The sequence below is a fragment of the Carcharhinus amblyrhynchos genome, chromosome 26, assembly GCF_965287045.1.
Source record: "Carcharhinus amblyrhynchos chromosome 26, sCarAmb.v2.hapA, whole genome shotgun sequence".
Classification (NCBI taxonomy): domain Eukaryota; kingdom Metazoa; phylum Chordata; class Chondrichthyes; order Carcharhiniformes; family Carcharhinidae; genus Carcharhinus; species Carcharhinus amblyrhynchos.
The window spans coordinates 19,487,296-19,508,950 of NC_137349.1; the positions used below are offsets into that span (position 1 = coordinate 19,487,296).

The 21,655-nt window shown below is 36.9% G+C and overlaps 1 protein-coding gene across 5 annotated transcripts in view; it reads left to right on the plus strand.

The window, feature by feature from the left end:
• The window catches only part of dot1l (DOT1-like histone H3K79 methyltransferase), a 92,868-nt gene that overhangs the window by 15,645 nt on the left and 55,568 nt on the right, over positions 1-21,655 (plus strand). For 4 of the 5 annotated variants that reach the window (XM_080213134.1, XM_080213135.1, XM_080213136.1 and 1 more), the window contains exons 2-10: positions 4,153-4,196; positions 6,582-6,656; positions 8,775-8,838; positions 11,174-11,402; positions 11,659-11,753; positions 11,828-11,890; positions 14,626-14,681; positions 17,929-18,008; positions 19,284-19,352. In XM_080213134.1, the coding sequence (XP_080069260.1) occupies positions 4,153-4,196; positions 6,582-6,656; positions 8,775-8,838; positions 11,174-11,402; positions 11,659-11,753; positions 11,828-11,890; positions 14,626-14,681; positions 17,929-18,008; positions 19,284-19,352 (775 nt within the window). Of the gene's footprint in view, positions 1-4,152; positions 4,197-6,581; positions 6,657-8,774; positions 8,839-11,173; positions 11,403-11,658; positions 11,754-11,827; positions 11,891-14,625; positions 14,682-17,928; positions 18,009-19,283; positions 19,353-21,655 lie in introns of those variants that run through there. The other variant, XM_080213137.1, reaches the window with a different exon arrangement.

Below are 21,655 nucleotides of genomic sequence, written 5' to 3' on the forward strand. Positions count from 1 at the left end.
CATTTTAATCATCTGAAGCATGTTAATTACTACAAAATTAATGACTGGAGATGCAGAGCAATATTATTTCTGATGGTTCACCTATATTTTCTATACTTAAGCCATTCTTACCACTTTGTACCATTTTTACTACCTATAGCAATGAGTATATTAATTTTTGTAATAATATTTTGCCACAGTGCTTTGTCATAGTTTTGAATGTTTGCTTCATTTCCAATCTGGAACTAAGCAATGGTACTGAGGGATATTTATAGACTTCTATTGGACCTAACACACAAACTCATTACCCAGCTATATCAAATATGTAACAACACTTGCTGGATTTATGCCTAAGGAATGATTAGGTTTTTGGTATTGTGGAACTATGCTCCGAAATTAGAATATTCTTTTCAATGGAGCAGTAATTGAAAAATTCCAAGTGCAGGCAAAAATGATCACCTGTTGTAATAGTTGGAAAAAGTGCAGTAGTCTTGATGTTACAATATGCAATCTGATTCAAAGGTTTGTCATGCAGTTTGTGGACATAGCTAGTTTCTTCCCCTCTAGGTATTTGGGTTTTTTTTTTGAGTCTTCATGTTGCTTTCTATTCTGTTGGGCATTTCAGGAATTTTGTCAAATGTCTAATTTGAAGAAGTTGCATCATTGTACAAATGTCTGCTACATGTTTGAGTTGTATTTCAAGTAATTTTGGGCCTTTGAACGTGAAGGAGAGCTAAGTCATCTGAATCCAGCTATTGCACTCACCAAACTATTTAATGTGGTAGTGAAAGTTAGACTAAGCTTTATAATCTGACCTAATTCTTCCATAAAATACTTGTAAATACCATTGAAATGAGTTGGATTTTATTATGAATGCTTCAAATGTTTTTGAGATCTTCCTTAGTTATGAAATATCAGATTCTGGCATCATGACATTTGTGATTGGAGCTGTAAAATGTATGATTGCCAGCAGAATTTCCAATTTCCTAAAATTTAACAAAGTTGGACTGAGTGAGCAACTTGGAATTTCCATCAACGTATAATTAAGAATCTTAAGTTTCTGTGACTTGTCAAATTCGTATGTCCGTACTTAGGATGGGAACTGCCTCTAAAATGTTCTAAGTCAGTACATGCTCCCCAGAAGAAAATGTCATAAAGTTCATACAGCCATGAATTTTTAATGTATCAATCGGTGTCATTATGTTTTAAACCAAGCACTGAATGTCACTTCATGGGAACTGAATTATGTTGATGTACCTTCTACCCACCACAGTGCTTCACATGAAGATTGCACTTGGTCTTGATTCTCCAGGTACCGTACCAGGGGAGATGTTAGTCAATTTCTGCCCAATTTCAATTATTGAATGTCTGCATCCATTTAAACAGTTCAGGCCCCCAGTTGCTATAAACAATCTGGAATGAATGCATTAATAATTACCATTGTTCAAAAGCTGTACATTTGGACTGAAGGGAGTTACTGTACCTCCCTTATAATACTGTTAAAGACTTAATAATCAAATGAATGAACTTTGATGCTGTAACCCTCCTTAATGATTGACAGGTTATTTTGTCGAGTTTAAACTTTTGTATTCCTTAATTCGCTAACATGGATTTATCTGGCTAGAATGTGTATCAGTCCAAACAGTAGTTCTTAATTATGTCTGTAAACCATTGGGAGGTGCAATCTTTCAGATGGTACATTAACCCGAGGGCTTCAAAGGCTGTAATAAGTGGCGTACCTCAAAGATTAGTACTTGGGCTGTATTTATAACTTGTATTGCTGACTTTGAAGTATCTAACGTAAGTTTGTTAATTATATGGGACGCACTGCCTGCTGGGAAGTATAGACAGGTTAGGTGAATAGTCAAAAAGGTAGCAGATGATACAGCTTGTTGAAGTTATCCACTTTAGGAAAATAAAAGTTTTTTTTTTGTGTGGTGAGTGGGAAGTATTTGTGTTAATGGTATGAAGTTAATGTGCAAAAACACTATTGGCAAAATTGAAGACCTTGTATTCCAAGGGATTGCAGTAGAAAGCAAAGAAGCCTTAGCATGATTATACAGGGCCTTGATGAGAACAGTTTTGGTCTCCTTACCTAAGGAACAATGCACCTAGAAATCATAGAAACCCCACAATGCAGGAGGCCTTTCACCCCATTGAGTCTGCACTGACAACAATCCCACCCAGGCCCTATCCCCACTAATCCCGCGAACCTACGCATCCCTTTAGCTTGGCTAATCAATCTAAGCCATGCATTTTAAGTGTTGGAGGAAACCAGAGCACCAGGACAAAACCCCTGCAGACATGGGGAAACTGTGCAAACTTCAGTGTCTCAAGCTGGGAATCAAATCCAGGTCCCTGGAGCTATGAAGTAGCAGTGCTTAACTCTGCTACCATGCCGCTCCTGAGAGAGAGTTCATTAGACAGGTCCCTGAAATGAGGGGATTTTTTGAGGCGAGATTAGGTTGACATTGCTTAGAATTTAGATAAATCAAAAGTGAACTATTCAGAACAGAATTGCTTAAGGGGATTGGCAGGGTACATCTGAGAAAATGTTTCCCTGGCTTGGGAATCTAGAACACAAGAGTTACTTTCAGAATAAGCGGTAGACCATTTAAGACAAATGAGAACCACCTTCACTCAATGGGTTATGAATCCCTGGAATTTTCTATCCCAAAGGGTTGTGGATGCATTGTCATTGACCAGGATAAATTTTCAGCCACCAGGACTTGAAGTATATGGGGGTGGGTAGAAAAATAGAGTTGAGGGAGAAGATTCTCAAATGATATTGAATGGTGGTGCAAGCTCAAAAGATTACATGGTCTGCTTTTATTTTTTATGTTACTGTGGATGTCAGAGTCAACAGTTGGAGGCGATTCCTAAATATTTTATTATGGATGAATGTGGACCTATAATGGATAATAAACAAATGGCACACTTATTAATTGAGTACTTTGTGCCGACTTTCACAGTGGTGAAAGAGGAAAAGATACTGGAGTAAGCAAATTTTAAAATTAGGTTAATGAGTCTAGGACTTCTGTGCCATGTAATTCGTCGCCTGACACCCCAAAGTCATAAATGTGATGGAACACTTTCCACTTATTTAATTTAGTATAGCTCCAGAAATACTCAAGCTCAACACCATCCAGAACAAGGTAGCCTGCTTAATTGGCACTCCATCCACTAACATTCACTCCCTCCACCACAAATGCATTATCGCAGCCATGTGTCCCATCTACAGGATGCTGTGCAGAAAGGCTCTGACAGTACCTTCCAAAACCACAAACGCTCCAACCTTGAAGGGCAAGAGCAACAGATATATGGGAACACTACTCATTATCCTTGGAAATACATTGCTGTTCCTTCATTTGCTCGGTCAGAATCCTGGAACACTCTCCCTAACAGCGTTAGGGGTGTCCCTACACTAGATGGTTCAAGAAAACAGCTCATCATCACCTTCTCAGGGGCAATGAAGGCTGGGTAATAAACGCTGGCCCAGCCAGTGAAGCCCACATCCCTTGAATGGCGGCAGCACAGCGGTTAGCACTGCTGCCTCAAGCACCATGGACCTCGTTCAACTCCAGCCTTGGGTACTGTCTGTGTGGAGTTTTCACTTTGTCCCCGTATCCACTTGGGTTTCCTCCCAAATTCCAAAGATGTGCAGGTTAGTGGATTGGTTGCGGTAAATACGCAAGGTTACAGGGAGAGGGTGGAGGGGAGGACCTGGGATGCTGTTTCAGAGAATCACTGCAGACTTGATAAATTCTCTGCAATGTAGGGATGCTATGGTTCTATGGAATTTATTGAAAACATCGAGCTGAATTACAAGTTGGCGATGAAATCATCCAGTTGAATTCTGGCGCAGGCTTGAGAAGTTGAATAGCCTACTCCTGTTCCTATGTTTCCATTAGTCATCAATGTCCAACTGGTTTAATAGTGTAATTTGTACAAAGAATTGGTAAGTGCTTGGAGTTTTTTTTTGAGGCAGATTTAGACTTGGCTACCTTGAGTTAAAGCTGCTCAGTGATGTGTATACCTGTCATTCAGTCCATACCCAATTCACCATGTGAGCATCTGTTTCTATTAAATAGATGAATATAAAGTGCCATTTTCTCTCTGGATGACTTTAATTTGCTACACTTTTTTTTGAAGCTGCTTTACTTTTTTTTTCAGGACAAACACCATGATGCTGCTCATGAAATTATTGAAACCATCCGGTAAGAACAGAAGTTCAGTTCTACTAATTCCTTTCGTAGTCAGAATGACAATGTTCATAAGAGCGCTAAAGTCAGCTGCTCAGATTCACCTATATCTTGTAAATGTGGTTGTATTTAAATATGTAACTAATATATCCAACTGATCAGACACTGATATGGGGGACTCATTCTATTTCTGAGCTTCAATATTCCAGTTGATCAAACCTTAAAGTCTACATGATTATATATGCTGCGTTTTTATACCTTTCTCAGATACTTGCTCCATGACAGTTGGCATGTAGCTATGTTGCATGAATATGCCAAAAGCGTAAAGTAGTTCTACATAAGTAATTAACAAGAAACCAATACCATGTCAATAATAATTTTAATAAGCAGAGTTCCTCAAGCTCTTTTTTTCTGTTGAGCTAATGAGATTGGCATAACCCCTTATTTTTCTTATCTTAACATACATTTTTTTTCCTGTTGCGCATTAATTGCTGTTCAACCACATAAATTTATTGCCGTGGCTCTGCATCTCCCATTCCGACCAAGGTCGTCTTCTTCACCGACAACTTCAACTTGGAACTTAAAATTTTCACAAATGTTTTCTGGGCTAACTTGTGTCTTTTCAGTCACTGATCTTTGCCTACAGATGTCATAAACTGAAGAATCACTATGTACTGCAAATCTTCAATAAACCTATTCCTTTTAGGGCACATTTTCTGTCAGGTGACTACTTCACACAGTCATTAAAACTACAGTTCAAGGATCAGTTTTTGATTCAGTGGTCACTGTTTTACAACTGCTGTATAATGGTAGCTTCAATTAGTTAATACGTAACTACATAAAGGTTGCATTTCAAAGGTAATAATGCCAATTCAGTTTGTGAGAATGCTAGTCTGATTAACACTTCCCTTAAATATTCCCTTTAATAACTTGTACTGCCTTCATTTAATGTGTCTATCCAGTAAACTAACTTTATTGAGATGGGCCAGAGTTTGTGGGCTGTGGTTTTCTTTTCAAGATTTGCTCCTACGTTATTGCAGTGGCTATACTTTGAGATCCTGCAGTTAGAAAAGGTGCTTTATAAATACAAGTTATTTGTTTACTTCCATTTGGATTGTTCCTATTATGATGAAGCCATATCTAAACCCTGATCTATAACTACCTTTCCTGAAGAGTTACAGACATTGAGCTCTGGTTGTAGAGTGCTTGCTTGCAAGCTGTCTTTGATGTAGGCACTTGGTCCTCGTGGCCATTTCTTAAGATTCCCACAGATGAGGAAACGTTCAGTTCGCTTAAATTCATCGTGAAAGGACCTGCATGATTTTTGTTTAAAAATATTTTCACTTTATCCACTTCACCTGCAAGTCCATTCTAGGTGTTCATTTGTGGAAGGAACTACTACTTATCGGTCTTAAAGAAACCATTCACTCATTTGATCTGTTCCTGTGTCCTAATCTTTCAGACTAATTTATAGTAGTATTCCAGATTTAGTATTTCCTCCTAGTACTTCCTTCTACAATTTCACCTCCTGAAACACGCCTTCTTTCCAGGCATCTGAACCAAGCCTCCAATTTAATAATGAAATATTCAAATTGTCTTGAGAGCAATTTTGCAGATAGTTCATCCAGAATGTTAATTGAGATTAGCATTTAAGTGCTCTCATAGCTTGAGATGCTGGATTGCCATTAGCTATAAGATTTGAATCCAGAGGTTGAACATTAATCTATCTAATTTGTGAATTGGAGTACTGCAAGATCAAAGGATGTTTTCTTTAAGACAAGATTTTGAGCTGCAATCTCTAGATGGATAAATGATCCAAACACCTTTTCTTTTAAAAAATAGGTAAGATGTTCTGTGTCCTGGCCTGCAATCCTTCCTTTAACTAGCTCCACCAAAATCAGATTTAACCAGGCATTTAGTTTCATCTGCAGATTGTAGGTTGGATGCTGTCTTTGCCTGACCAGTGCACTTGAATAAAAATAACTGGATTAGAAGTGCTTTGGTGCATGCTAGTGATGTGATGAGGTGCTATATAAACGCAATTGAATTTTTTTTCCCTGTCTCTCACTTTTTGTGTAACGTTTGATTGTAGCAGCGTGTGTTTGCAGTATCCATCTGAGAAAATACGAGTTGTTGGATGCAGTATGAATTGACCATTCAATGCTCGACAGTGTCAAAAGACCTCTACTTGCTATGCTTAATCTGTAAAATCTCAAAGCATTGTTGTAGATTATGTATGATTTTGCTTTGAATTTTATCTTGGCTGTTTGCAAAGAAATTAATTTTCTTGGTTTAAGGAAGATATTGGCACTGGTGACGTGCGCTTGATGAAAATGGTGGCCAAGGAGGAATGATGGGTTTTCATTAAAATTGAATGACCACATTTTGAATTTATTTCAGATGGGTTTGTGAGGAGGTCCCTGATCTTAAACTTGCAATGGAAAACTACGTGTTAGTGGACTATGATACCAAATGGTAAGATGTACGATGCTCCTTAATAACTGTGTTGAGTTTCATGAACACAAAAAGCACTTTCATTTGGAAATCATGCTCATGTTGAAAGAATAAACCGTGATTCTTATTTCAGGAGCACTGGGAAGATTAGAGAAATGGAGAAGGCCCTTGAACAAATTAAATACCTATGTCGTAAGACATTGAAAAAGTTTGATTTATTAAATATGAGGGAGGACTATTTCAAGTCATAAATTGAGGGAACATAGAGAGTTGAAGATTTGAGCTTATTGCATCCTTGTTTAACTGTACTGTTTGATGAAAATTGAGCAAGTTTTCTAATTTGAAACATCCAAACTGACGACTGAAATTGGTGCAGAGGCCATATTTCATTATTGTGCAGTGACATTTGAGGTGGGAAACCATTTCAGCTGTGTCAAGTATTTGTACTGAGTGAAGGCAATTGTGTAGAAGCAGATGAAGAGAATGTAAACTATTATACTAAAATATATTCTTTTATAAGACTGTGGATCCACATTGGAGGTATTGGGTGGGGGATGAAACATCAATATTATTAGGAATGTAATAAATGAGCCATCTAATTAGAATCCAGGTTTGACTCTGCGGTAGATGTGAAATGAATTTTGTAATGTTCTATTAGTTTACTTTGTCTGCATTTAGGCGAGGGCATGGTTATATACTGTGGCATCTTTGTGAATCATTGAAGCACCGTGTAACCATTTATAAATATCAAGGGACTCTAACAAGAAAAAGTGGGGTGATGTGGAATAATTTTAAAGTGCTGAATAGCATTAAACTGTAACTTGTGCAAGTCTTTTTTTAAATTGAGGATGGGAACAGTGTGTTCAGGAGCTTGGAGAATGTATACCTACACATTTGTGGATGTCTAACAATATGCTTCTGTGATTGTGAATGGTCTATGTATAACTAACCTGTCACTGAGCAAGCTATATATAAACACTGGTGACATTTTAGACACCATCAAAACTGAAAAGATTAGGTTATCTTGATCAAACTGATTTAATAAAAAACTCATCTGTGGAATGTAGGCATCACTGGCAAGGTTGGTACTTATTAGCCATCCCTTAATGCTTCTGAGATGATGACCTTGGCTGTTTGCGTAGAAATTCATTTCCTTGGTTTAAGGAAGATATTGGCACTAGTGAGATGCACTTTATGAAAATGGTGGCCACTGATAGCCATTTAATACAATTGGGAGGCTTGGGAGATAGTTCGCCTTCAACTGTAGAGTAGAATCATATGTAGGACAGACTGGGTAAAGCGCAATAGATTTTCTTCATGAAAGGGTGTTAATGAATTAGCGGACTAATTTCCCCTCTGCATAAAACTGCTCACCTGTTTCTTCCTAGGTTTGTCCATGTATTTGCGTTTTTAATTTTCACCCTAATCATTTTGAGTTGGGTATCTCTAATTGCACCATGTGTAAAGTAGCCATGGGTCTGTAGACAATGTTCTGATGGTGACATGGACTACAGTGTTTCAAGAAGGCAGTGCATCACTAGCTTCTTGACAGCAATTGGAAATGGGCAATATATGTCATCAATGCCCATATCCCTTGAATGAATTTAAAATAAGACTTCAAAAGTATTTAATGGACTAAAATGCTCCAGTGAATTCTGAGATGCCAAGATAAGTTTGTTCTTTATAACTTGAATGAGATGCTCAACTATCTGCAAAAATGGGTGATATGTGAATTTGTGACTTGGAGCTTTTGGTTTTAGTATCCAGTACTTAATCAATCCAATATTGTTGGGATTGTGTCAATAGTTCAACATTCTATTTTGCCTTCAACTTGACAAATTTTGATGTTTTTTTTAACTCGTAAATAAATATTTCTTTACGAAAAGACCTTGAATTAGAAAATGCAGTTCCATATATATTCCATGTACATTGTACATATAAATTTAGCTGACTGTAAATATTTTCTGCACCTAGCTTGTTTTTGTGTTAGCAGTACTATGGGAATCTCCACTTTGACAGCATTGGCATATGGCATTTTCATTTGCTACTTGTGAATACTAGGTATAACCTAGAATTAATTTAAGAAATTTCTTGTTATTTTTAAGTGCTTTTCTCATTTGGCAATATGATCTCTTCTAGCTTTGAGAGTATGCAGAAGCTATGTGAAAAGTACAACCGGGCAATGGATAGCATTCAGCAGTTGGTATGTATTGTAATGTTGATTACATAGTGTTTTTCAATTAGGTGTTAGAAAAATGTTTAAAGGTACTAATTGCCCTCATTCTACTTTACAGTTTTCACATGCATTATCATGCCCTCTCTGCCTTTGTCCCTTTTTTTTTAAACTTCTTTTCAGTATACTTCTCCACATTTATTGTGAGTGTATGATGTTTATTTCACTCCACTCTGAGGCCGGGATCCAGCTTTTGAATGTGATGTTTTGCCTCAAGCTTTGGATGTGACCTGTGATATCCCTTGGGCCAGGTGCCTTTTTTTCTGGTCTTGCATTGATTATGCAACTGTGGACAAATGTACCATTTTTATTAATGGTTTGACTTGGAAATGGGGAGAAGGAAACAGATGGCTAAGAATGTACCTGTGAGTATGGGAAAGAAAACAAAAGATCTGATGGGGTATATATTGGGGGTCTAGTCTGGCTTCTGATCCGTACCCTAATGTTAACTAGCCAAATGATGAAATGATCTTTTGATTAAATATGTTTTTGCACTAGCTGTCTTTGCTGCGCAGATAGCAACAGATTCTTTATGGTGAAGGTCAAATTTTGCCTGAGCTAACTGGTGGAGATGAGAAGATAGGATGTTCATTTCTGATTATTAGCATTGTGTGGCTTATTTCCTTACTTTGAATGCTTTCAACAAGTGGCTTACCTTTTCATTTGGGAATGAAAGGGAGGGGTGGGATCCTAAATATTTAATTACAATTTCATGGCTTTGTTAATATGTCATTGAAGTCCATTAAAACATGTTAGAAAGTAACTTGGTTTCTGGCCACTTTATTATCTACCAACTGATAAATAAAGTTGGTCATAAATGTCATAGCTTCCATTGTAATGAGTGCAAAACAGTGCTGCTCAATATGCTTTCCCTTCGAAGTTAAAATTTTGAGTTCTTCTGGCTGGAAATTCTCTTGTGCATATTCATTGTGCTTTCCAAAGAAAGAGAAACAATTAATGCAAAACTAGCATGTTTTCAATTTGAGAATAAATTCTTGGTTGGCAGGATTAATTGAATTCTTCTGTAGTTTTTTTTATTTTGGCATCCCACATCAGACCAATAAACGGTTTAAATGCCAATGAAGTGAGTGTTTTAATTGGATTTTGGTATCTTTTCGACAGGAAATTATTCGGTTTTCCTCAAGTTGTTAAAAAAGCCTACGTTTTGCATTTGTAATGACGGTGAAGCTGTTAGTTGTTGTTAGTGTGAAACTGACAAGTTACGGTGGTGACATTGCAGAAATTCATATTCTCTGCTATTCTGCTTGATGGGAATGTTCAAGTCCCTGGAAATGGAAATCAATTTAAAATCACTGATTTTAGTCACCTTTGACAATGTAATGCAGTTTGTCTCACTGTAAAACCCTTCTGTTGTCAGTGGACTTTTAAAACTGTACCAAGTTCATAAGTCTTTTCAAGCAAACTCTCATTCTCTAAAAATTAATATTATGTTTGTGGAGTGGCAAATTTCTTCTAGCCTATTAAAAGATTCCACAGATTTAAAAAAAAAAGTTGTGGTTTTGTTTTCAGTTTTTACTTCCATCTTTTGTATGTCCCAAACCTCATTTTACTTTGCGTAAAGTTAGAAAAAGTGAATGGTGAATCCTGATTGTTCCATCAGGGTTTGCTGTCTGCAAATTTTCCATATGATTGACTGTATAGGCTGCTTGCTTGTATCATCTTTTGCTGGGCACCAGGGGTTCTCTATAACGAGCGCCAGAATTCAATTGATGTTGCACAAACTGAAATACACGTCACAAAGTTCACTACATATTTTTGTGGGCTGCTTCCTTTGTCAGCGGACTGCAAAATCCAGGCAATGTAGTTATCACTATTTGAGAGTGATGTTTGAAAATCCTAAGTTAGAAACAGTGTCCCAATTATTATGTTCATCAACTTGTTCGGATATTGTCCATAATTTTCATGATGCATATGTCATATTGTTTTTCTGGACATTTCAGAATCAAAACCAAATTTTTCTCCCAATGCTTAATGACGTTTCTGCTTTGTTTTCCCAATTCTAACGAGCTCAAAATATATTCTCTGAAGAATAAATTAGGGGTGAGATCTCATGAAGAGCAATCATTGTTAATTACAAAAATATATTGGCCACTGCAATCGTGGATGGGTGGGATTAGGTGGTGACAATTTCTGGCGTTCTTAATTTGCATGGTCTTTTATTAATTTAGTTATGATTTCCCTGCATTGTGCTATTACTTAAGTGGTGGATTTGTTAGTGAGCTAAATTGCCGAGCGGATGCTGTTGGACTTTGCCTAATGGAAAAATGTCTTCAATTTAATACAGTGGAAAGGAACGACCCAGCCTATGAAACTGAACACTCGGCCTTGCAATGGCCTGCTACGACATATTCTGCAACAGGTCTACAACCACTCAGTGACTGATCCAGAGAAACTGAACAACTATGAACCCTTTTCCCCTGAAGTTTATGGAGAAACGTCCTTCGATTTAGTCGCTCAAATGATTGATGAGATCAAGATGACTGAAGATGATACATTTGTTGATTTAGGAAGTGGTAAGAAACTCCACTTCTTTAGCAAATTTTAGTGTACTGTTGATTGAAAAATACTTAAAAAAAAACAAGGCTAATATTATAATTTAAATGTCAGGTGACATTTAGCCAGTATAACTGTTGTGGTTTTGTAATTGTCATTTTTATAAGGCAATAGAGTAATTTATTTGAAACTAGAGTATTCTGGGTTATATCGTGGTAGTGCAAATTGTTTGTATTGGGTGTCAGTCGTATTGAAAACTCTGTTCCCTTTCCCAAGGAGTTGGTCAAGTCGTGTTGCAAGTTGCTGCAGCGACACAGTGCAAGCATTACTATGGTGTAGAAAAAGCAGAGATTCCAGCCAAATATGCAGAGGTAAGTGCCAAATATTGTGAAAAATTCCCAATTAAGAAGAAAAACACAGTATAATTGTTTTTTGACTTATGCAGACAATGGACACAGAGTTCAGAAAATGGATGCGATGGTATGGGAAGAAATATGGAGAGTACACAGTAAGTTTTATGCAAAGCTTCGGACGCCACATTTCAAAACAATCTCTTCATAGAATTAAATTATTACAAATGTTTTCTCATTTTTAAATTCTTGTGCATTTTCTATCTCTAAAACATCATGTTGTATAGTTGTTGCTGTCAATTTATCCCATGGTAAATGCATTACGTTTGTAGGCTCCAGTCTAGTTATCACCTATTCTGTCATCCCATTTCACCTGATGTCTACATTTAGCCTTGCTTCCTCATTTTACAGCAACATGGATGTGAGATATCTCTCTTTTCTTTGTCGCTTAGACTTCCTTGTGCTCTGCCAAGCATTGTCTGTTTCATGATCCTTTGTGTGCTTTTGTTTATCTGCTCTCTTTTTTTCTCTTTTTAAATCTTTTTGGTCAGACAAGGGAGCTGTGAGGAAAGAGATTGCATTTCAAGGTGGCATATGTATGGAAAATGAGGTCTTGGTTGCTCTCATCCTAACTTGGCCTCTGTCTGTCTTAGCCTTTCTTATCATTCCTCATTATTCCTTTCCTTGTGCTCCTATATGTACTGTTTTATTTTACCTCCATCACTTCCTCTTTTGTTGCTACCCAATTTCTCCTTTCCTTGTGCCCTTCTTCCACTATCCCCATTTCTCTATTTTCCTCTATCTAACTGATGTAATTATCCATTTTAAGACTTCCAAACCTTCTCCCCATAAACTGTTATGTTCTGTACTCTTACTTACTGTTGTGGAGTAAATCGATCTGATCTGTCTTAACTTTGGATGATACAAAAGTCACGAGGCAGATATCTTTGTATTAAGATGCAATATTTATTTACAGAAAACAAGCAGCTTCAAGAAGGTCACTGAAAGGGTTAAGTAGCTCTGAGCATGACAGAATCTCTTCGATGTATGCGTCAGATTCAATCAAAAGCAGATCAATTATAGTTTTTCTCATCAATCATTCCTGCCTTAAATAAGCTTAAAATCAATTACCTTTTTTATATACACGCTAATTCCCATCTTGACTAAAGTCACTTCCCTGTTGCCAGGTTACTCTAGATGCTCGCTGTAGAGGTCAAAGTGAATGTTCCCACTGTATCATTGCCAAACTGGATAGACATATGATCCTATGTCCGAGCACATATCTATCCTGGGCCTAGACATTGCAGTATGTGTCCCCACATAAACTTTTTGATATGAATTTTGCTAACTACAGAGTTCCCAGGTCTTTGGTTCTGAACTATTCACCTTCACCACCATGCCTTGCGATGACTTAGCTTGGATTAAAGTGAACAATGATTTATACAGTACTTAAAATACATTAAAATACCAGCATATACGTTTTAAAATAATTACTTTTTACATTTTCTTATTGTGTTCTCATGTGTAAACTAATTCTCATGTTAGTTTATTAACATGTTTCAAGAATCATTCAACTCTTTTTACTGGTAGTCCTTCAGTACCTTAAGCTATACTGTCTAAAAACCTTATTAACTGGTTAGAAATCTCCTACTTCACCGACATTTGGTAATCCCTGGTTCCCTGTCTTACATGGATTAAATTTAAATTCTTTATCTACAAGTTCCTTCTTTCCCATGTTATGTCTGGAATCATTCAGAGCTCTATCTATGTTTCAACATACTATTTCCTCTGATTCTGTCCTTGTATGAACATTCTACACCATTGTCTAATCACTAGTGGCACAGTCTCAGGAACATAGAAACAGGAATAGGCCATTTAGCCATTTGATTCTGTTCCACTACTCAATTAGATTATGGGTGATGTGCAACAGCTGTGAGTTATCGTGCCTTTGAAACCCTAACTCTGAGTCTTAAGTCCCTCAAATTTTAAATGCAGTATTTATATTTTTGATACAAAAATATAAATGAACTCTCAGCCTTTTGGCTAAGGTCAAGTGTAGTATCGGCATGCTGTACTTGGTTGAAGTCATTAGGTTATATTTCAGCTTCATTTGAAGCAATTTTTTAAAGCGGCCTTTTGGCTAAGATGCAAATAAGATCAAGCCTTGGAGGAGGAGCTATACCTACTCCAATCAGCTTGGATCATGTAGATCAAGCCCAAGGCAGGTGGTGAGAGCCCTGTCTTGTCAGCTTGGATTGGGAATGTACCAACTTGTTGGGACTCTGGATTGGATTTGATTTGACTTGATTTGGATTGGAATAAAGTTTTTTAAAAAAGTTATATTTTTGATACTTTGTAGTTGCTCTCTGGGCACCTTTTCTAATCTTACCCTCTCAGCTTGGTATCAGTTTCCCTTGCTTACCTATCCTTGTGAAAGTGTAAAAGAATGTGCACTTGACTAACACTTTATCATGATAGTAGAACATCCCAAAAGATTTGATAAATAAAAGATTGCCTTTGAGATGCACTCTGTAGGTAAACATGATGACCAGTCGATTTTATAATTGCTGAAGGTAGGAACATGAACCTTGTGCATCAAGTTTCTGTGGAAGTCTCAATAAAAGATTTTCATATTGCACAATATTGACATTTACAGTGAGTTGAAATACAGAGAAAAGAAATCATTTGAACTGTGGTGTGAATTAAGAGTTTTGAAAGTTACTGAAGAGCCACAGTAGAGACCAGTTCATTCTCTATGATTGATGTTACAAAATAATGTGCAGCAAATTGGGCAATTTTGATACTAAACATTTTATTATTCTTGATCTGCAACTTGTGCACAAATGTAAGAGAATTTTATATTGTGATTTTGAGAAATTTCTGTTTCTTTCAGCTGGAAAGAGGTGACTTCCTATCTGAAGAATGGAAAGACAAAATTGCAAGTACAAGGTGACCAGTTTGGAATAATACATAATTCAGTGATTTTTTTTTGGCTGTTGAGAAGCTGTGCAGTTGACCCTTGAGTAGAATTGATAATTTTACAAGTGAACCGTGACTATTTCAATATCAATCATGTGCAAAAATGGGGTATAGTCAGTTTCATGAGCGCACATCCTTGCTGAGTCCAGCTGCGGTTTGTAACACCTCTTATAGTGCCTATCATTTCTTTGTTTGAAAAAGTAACAGGACAAATTTTGGTAGTATTGGATACAGTCCTTTATTGTATTAGTAGAAATATCAAGGTAGAGTTTCTGCTGGGTTTCAGCAGACATAGGTCAAACCAGTGTAAGAGATTGAAATATTTCAACTGCAAATAATTTCTAGAATTTTTGATCCTGTTTTTGAAAGCTACATTGTCCTGGAAACTGCCCATATCTCCAGTAATAGATTGTGGTTAAGACAGGCTGTTTGCAACCTAGGTGTCATTGTTGACCCTAAAATGAGGTTCTAACCTCCTAATGCCATCACTCAGACTAACTATTTTCACTTTTTTAAGGTTGACTTGCTTACTATTTCCCTGTCTCAACTTACCTGCCACTGAAACTCTTGTTCATGTCGTTACCTCTGGACATGACTATTCCAACACCTTCCAGGCTAGTCTTTTACTTTCTACCTCCATAAACTTGAGGTCACCCAAACTCTGCCACCAACACCTTATAACAAGTCCTATTACCTGTGTCTCCTGTGCTTGTTGACCCATATAGTTTCCTGATGAAGCAATGTCTTAGCTCATAATCTAATCCTTGTTTTCAGATCCCTCCATGCTTTGCTCCTCCCAATATCTCTGTTCTTCCAATCAAATGTCTGCACTTGTTTAATTTTGACCACTTGTGCATACCAATTATAATTTGGTGCACCGTTGATCTGTGTCTGCAGTTGCCCAACCCCCAAATTCTGAGATTTTCTCCCTATATATCTCTGCTTCTCTATCTCACTTTCTGCTTTTAAGACATCCCTTTTTGACCAAGCATTGTATGTCCTAATGTGATTTTGCGTTATCTTTGCTTTATAATGCTCCTGTGAAGCCCCTTAGGCCATTTTGTGCAAACATAAGTGGTTTCCTGTAATCAGCATAACCCATCTTAAAGTCTTGTGTTCAACCTCATCATGGTCACTATCTTTTCCTTTACTTCTGGGAAAAATAATTTCTACTCCACCCATCCTTGAATTTGAATGATTTCCATTGCTGGTTTATTGTTCACTAAATTGGTCAACCGTTTCCTTCCATTCAAAACTTTTCCTTTCTAGTTTAGCATTCTATCAAAATTCTTTTTATTTTCCCCCTTCACCTCTCTGCCTTTAAACAATTATTATTATTCCCGGGCCTAAATATTCTACCTTCATGCTTTTTTTTTGTCCCAGAACACTTTTTCCAAAGCCAGGCTGAACAGCAATTATGCTTGCTATAATTATAACATAACTCCAAAGTCTTGAATGCATTCCGTGAGCCCTTCCCTATTTTGAGCTGTTGTAGCCTGAGATAACATATCTATGTAGTTCAAGTGTCTTGTTATCACTGCTCGATTCTGAAACCTCCTTTTGAATTGTGTACAAATCTTTTCCTGTATTTCTCAAAATTCGTTGCATAATAAAAGCCCAATGATGATGCCAAGTCATTATTTTCCAATTTCAGATATTCAGTGGAGACATGAATGCATTACTTGAGCTGTTGTATATTTGAATTTTGTAGTAATATTTGCACTATCTCATTGCTGTATGTAAGGCTTCTAAATTAACTTCTCATTCCAATCAAGTCACCATCAAAGCCTTATTTCTATAGAAGCCATGACTTCCTCTTTTCTGAAGTAGTTGATTTGTTTCCTAATTTTATTTTCACTTTGTATCAAATAAGCAAACACTTGCCCTTGGTTCTCTGGTTTTTCCGTGCTGGTTTATCTTGATCTTTACGTTGAGATTTTGCATTCCTAAATTTTTAACAATGTAATTTAAGCAGTCACTTATTGCATGGTCCTTGGAGGTTATCAGACAATAGATCCAGGTTGTTTCCTTTGTGACTGCTGGCTTTGAATTCTGTTGATGGTAGGATTAGAGGAAAGAGAACTGCAAGGTATAGAATAACTCAACTCAAGGTCAGAACAACTGGTTTGTGTGAACGTGTGCTTTAGTTTATGTGCTACAGGTATATTGAGATCATTTTTGCTGTGTGCAACCCAATTTCTGGAAGTTAAATTTGCCTGATTAAATAGTCAAGTCAAGTTGGGTCACGAACATCACTTTTTAAACTGTTCAAGCCTTTTTCCTTAGCTTCTCAATACTGTGCTTTTCCTGTTATGATTCGAGGAATGTCAATTTCTGCTTGGAAAATTGGAAGTTAAAAAATTAACACTAATTAATGAGCAATTGGAAGTTGTTTCCCTCGAACTCATCCATATTGAATTTGTTGCAACAGGATTTGATGTATGTCATCAGTGATCCCGCTAAGCTGTTTGGGTAGTGGCCTTACAGCCTGGAAGATACTGCACAGGCCTTATTACATGAGGAGTGGTATGGGTGCAAAGCTGCACAGAAAAATTTTCAGGGATTATATGCAACATCATTTTCATTAAATCTTAAAAGCAATGTTGGATGGCATAATTTGAAAGTGAAGAGCTTGCAGTATTTTTCCAGTCTGAAGGTAATATTAGGATAGAAGCTCATAAGCGAGGAGTATAATGTGGATGCCTTCATTTCATTTACTATGAAAATGAGTATTATTGTGAAATAAAAAGAGAAAATGCTGGAAATACTCATTTCGTCAGCTATATTGATCTGTGGAGAGGCATGGTGTTAACATTTTCAGGTTTACTTCAGAGACAACCTGATCTGCTGATTGCTTCCAGCATTTAACTGCTTTTATTTCAAATTTCCAGCGTACACTGTCTTTTAACAGTATTTTAGTATTTGTCGTCTTGTATAATTTTAACTTATTTCCTTGGACTTTGTTTATCAGCAAGTTGTGGAATTTCTGCATTCTCAATTTTTATGGCATAATGTGATAAGTGTTTCTAATGACTATTAATTTTTAAGTCAAATATTTTTCATGCTTCATTATGATTTAAAAAATGTATATTTTGTCAATGTTTCATGATAAAAATGAACTTTGTCACAAGTATCAAGTGATGCAATTATTAATTCACCCTGTATGATTGTATGGTTATTGATGATAAGAGATTATATTTTCAGTATTTCTTTACAGTGTTGTGTTTGTGAATAATTTTGCCTTTGGTCCCGAGGTGGATCACCAGCTGAAGGAGCGATTTGCAAACATGAAGGAAGGTAAGAATATTTGACTTTATCCATGCTTTTGTTAGCGTCAGAAATTAGCCACCTCAAACCAACACATTAATTGTTCCTACTCTTGTTCAGAATGTAAAATTATTAAGATGTGACTTTGCAAAATAGTAGAACTCAGTTGAGCCTGGATTGAGTTTAGATAATCAAATTGATATTCTGTATTGTTACATTTACAACTGTTGTCAAGTAATAATCAGTTTAAAACTGTGGAAGTTGATGCTTCATAATTTGCAGTTAGGATGATACTGTGGGTGGACATGGACTTTCAGTTTAAAATGTCTTAATTGATCTGCATTTAGCTGTGAGCATGTGCCTATTTTGTTGGGCTAAATGGCATGGGGTTACTTAAATTGGCATTATATTTGCATATATAAACACAATTGGCATTATGCTTCCAGTTTGCGACCTGTCCAGATTGTCACAAGTCAATTAAAGTTGGAAATATATTATGCCACGTTCTTTCCAAATTACTTTATTTGCCTCAGTTTGCACATTCTAGCTGAATAGTTGGATGGTTGACTATGGGCATGATGGTAATGCCAAATCAGAGCTATTTGACTGGGGGAGCATGTTGTGTCTGGGCCACAGATAGCTGGACAGCTGGTTTGTGATGCAGAGTGAACGGCATCGGTTCAGTTCCCACACTGACTTGAGATTATCCATCTCAACCTTGCCTCTTGCCTCAGATTAGATCACCACCAGTCACCTCTCCCAAAGGGGAGAGAGCACCAGATGGTCAACCAGGACTATGGTGACTTTACTAACAATGTTATCCAAGGTTCATCTTGTACTCAACTAGAGATTTAAGTTTATGTTCCCCTATGCCACATTTGCAATCACTGGAAGCTGCCCATTTCTGTTCATTTTCTACAATCCCATTATAATTTAAAAACATCTATCAAATAATTTTTTTTGATTAAAAACAGCCCCCGTTGGAATAGGTAAATTTGTTAACTATCTGTCTTTGTACTTGAGGCATGAAGCTCTACTTGGGAGTGCGAGGACATAGACCACTTAAAAGAATGAGCTGCATTTAGCAATTCGTGCATCAAATAAGGCTTTATGCAAAATGTGCAATTTTATAGAAACTTTTTTTATGGAAGGTGCCTTAGTTGTGTATTTGATCTGTGCAAACATTTTGCATTTAAATTTAAGATCAATCCATTTAGATTTCATTTTTGACAAGTTTCAAAAAATGATATGAAAGGACTTGGGACTATACTTGGAGAAATTTTTAATTGATTATCATTATTGCAGGTGGCAAAATAGTCTCTTCCAAACCCTTTGCACCATTGAATTTCAGAATAAATAGCCGGAACTTGAGTGGTAAGTTTTTAATTAATCTTGGGTTTGTTAACTTGGCTCAATGTGGCTGTAGTGCCCCAGCCCATCATTCCTTAACCAGTTTTTAAAAAATTTACAAATTTATGAAGAATTCAGTTGTGAACTTAATGACAGATTTTGTGATAGTTTTTAATATTAAATTGGAGGTAATAGATTAGGAATTTTTGATATCTAAGTCTGCTGAGATTCTGTACGCAGCTGGATACTTAAATCTTTTCAAGATCTTTATTCCCAAAAATAGTACAAACGTTATATTTGCTAATTGTGAGATTTCTATGCTGTTCCATTTTACATTATAGCACTTGTTCCCACTGGCATTGATTTAGTAGTTAATCAAATAATTGTCCAGTGGAATCCAAGCTGAGATTTTATTGTTATGACTCATCAAATTTACCGTTACTTCAATGCTATTTGTGCCCATGTTGTTTTATTAGCTACACAGCTCTTTCCTAATTGTCAGCAGAAGTTAACTGTATGCTCACATTGCTGCCCAGATGGTGCCAGTCCTGCTACAACATGGTGCATTACTGCAGGAAATTAAGTAACACTTGAACAGGAAGTTGCCGAAGTAATGGCAAACCATTTATTACTGTGTTTTAGTATAATTGACAGCAATATCCGGTATTTGTAAGATGCCTTTTTCATAGGGTATTTAAAAAGCAGAAATTGATGGGAGGAGGTGAGAGGTAACTTGAAAACTCAGTCTAAATTTAGGTACAAACATTAAGGCATGAAAATTAACAGTATAGCCAAGGGGTTTAGGAAAGCAGGGTGTGAAGAAAAGGGTTGTGGTATTTGAAAGCTTGGCTCCAATTTGGAGTTTGGAAGGGCAATACTGCAACATGGCTGGGGGAGGTCAAGTTAAGTCATGGAGGAATTTATACAAGAGAAGATTTTCACATACAGTGAGGTGAAGGAGTTAATTGAGGTCAACAATAATGAGGTGAACAGGTAAAATTTGATACGGAACAGAAAGCAGACTGTGGATTATGGTGGGTTCTAGATAGCTGTCAGGGTCAGGATAGCTGTGAGGGGAGATCTCATTGAGACGTATAAGATGATGAATGGGATAAATAGAAGAGAAGTGGAGAGACTCTTCCCGCTCAGAAAGGATAGTAGGACTAGGGGGCACAGCCTCAAGATAAAGGGGGGGCGGTTTAGAATGGAGTTGAGGAGGAACTTCTTCACTCAAAGGGTGGTGAATCTCTGGAATTCTCTGCCCGTTGAAGTGGTGGAGGCTACCTCGCTAAATATTTTTAAGACGTGGGTTTTGATGGGTTTTTGATAAGAGAGGGGATTAAGGGTTATGGGGAGAGGGCGGGAATGTGGAACTGAGCCAAGACAGATCAGCCATGATCTTATTGAATGGCGGGGCAGGCTCGAAGGGCTAGTTGGCCTACTCCTGCTCCTTTTTCTTATGCTCTTATGTTTTTTTGAGTGTGTGGGTGTAAAACATTGTAAATTCTAAATGAATAAAAATGTTACCTCCTTGAAGCATCAATCTCTATAAATAATTCAAATTGCAATTAAATGGAAAAAAATCTGCACACTGAAATTATAATATTTTGAATCAAATGCCATTTTGGAAGTAATATCTTTTAAACTGGAGGCTATTTTTAGAATACTTTGAGATCTTTTTTTTTCCCCAGTACACTTGTAAAGGTTGTAGATGTAAATGTTTGCCTGATTCTGAAGAAACTGTGCAGATTATTCTATTTGATTAGATTGATCCAGCACAATTGGGATTTGTTGCATTGAGGGCCTGCGTGGAACTTGCATATTCTCCTCATGTGTTTCCTCCAGGTGCTTAAGGAAGTGGCCCTGGAAATAGTAGATCCATTGGTTATTTTCCAAAATTTTTTGGACTCTGGAATAGTCCTGACAGATTGGAGGTCAGCTAGTGTAAACTCCTTTTTCAAAAAGGGCAGTGGAATGAAAACAGGGAACTATAGACCAGTGAGCCTCTTGTGGTACTGGGGAGGTTGTTAGAGTCTGTTATCAAGGATTTCATAACTCAGCATTTGGAAGGCAGTGGTAATATCAGACATCGTCAGCATGGATTTACAAAAGGCAAATTGTGCTTGATGAATCTGTTGGAATTTTGTGAGGATATAAGAAGGAGTTGACTGAGGAAAACCAGTGGATGTGGTTTATTTAGACTTTCAGAAGGCTTTTGACAAGGTCTCACACATAAGACTACAATGTTAAGTTAAAGCACATGGGATTGCAGGTAATGTCTTGAGATGGCTGGAAGCTAGTTAGCAAAAGATAGGAAGCAAAGAGTT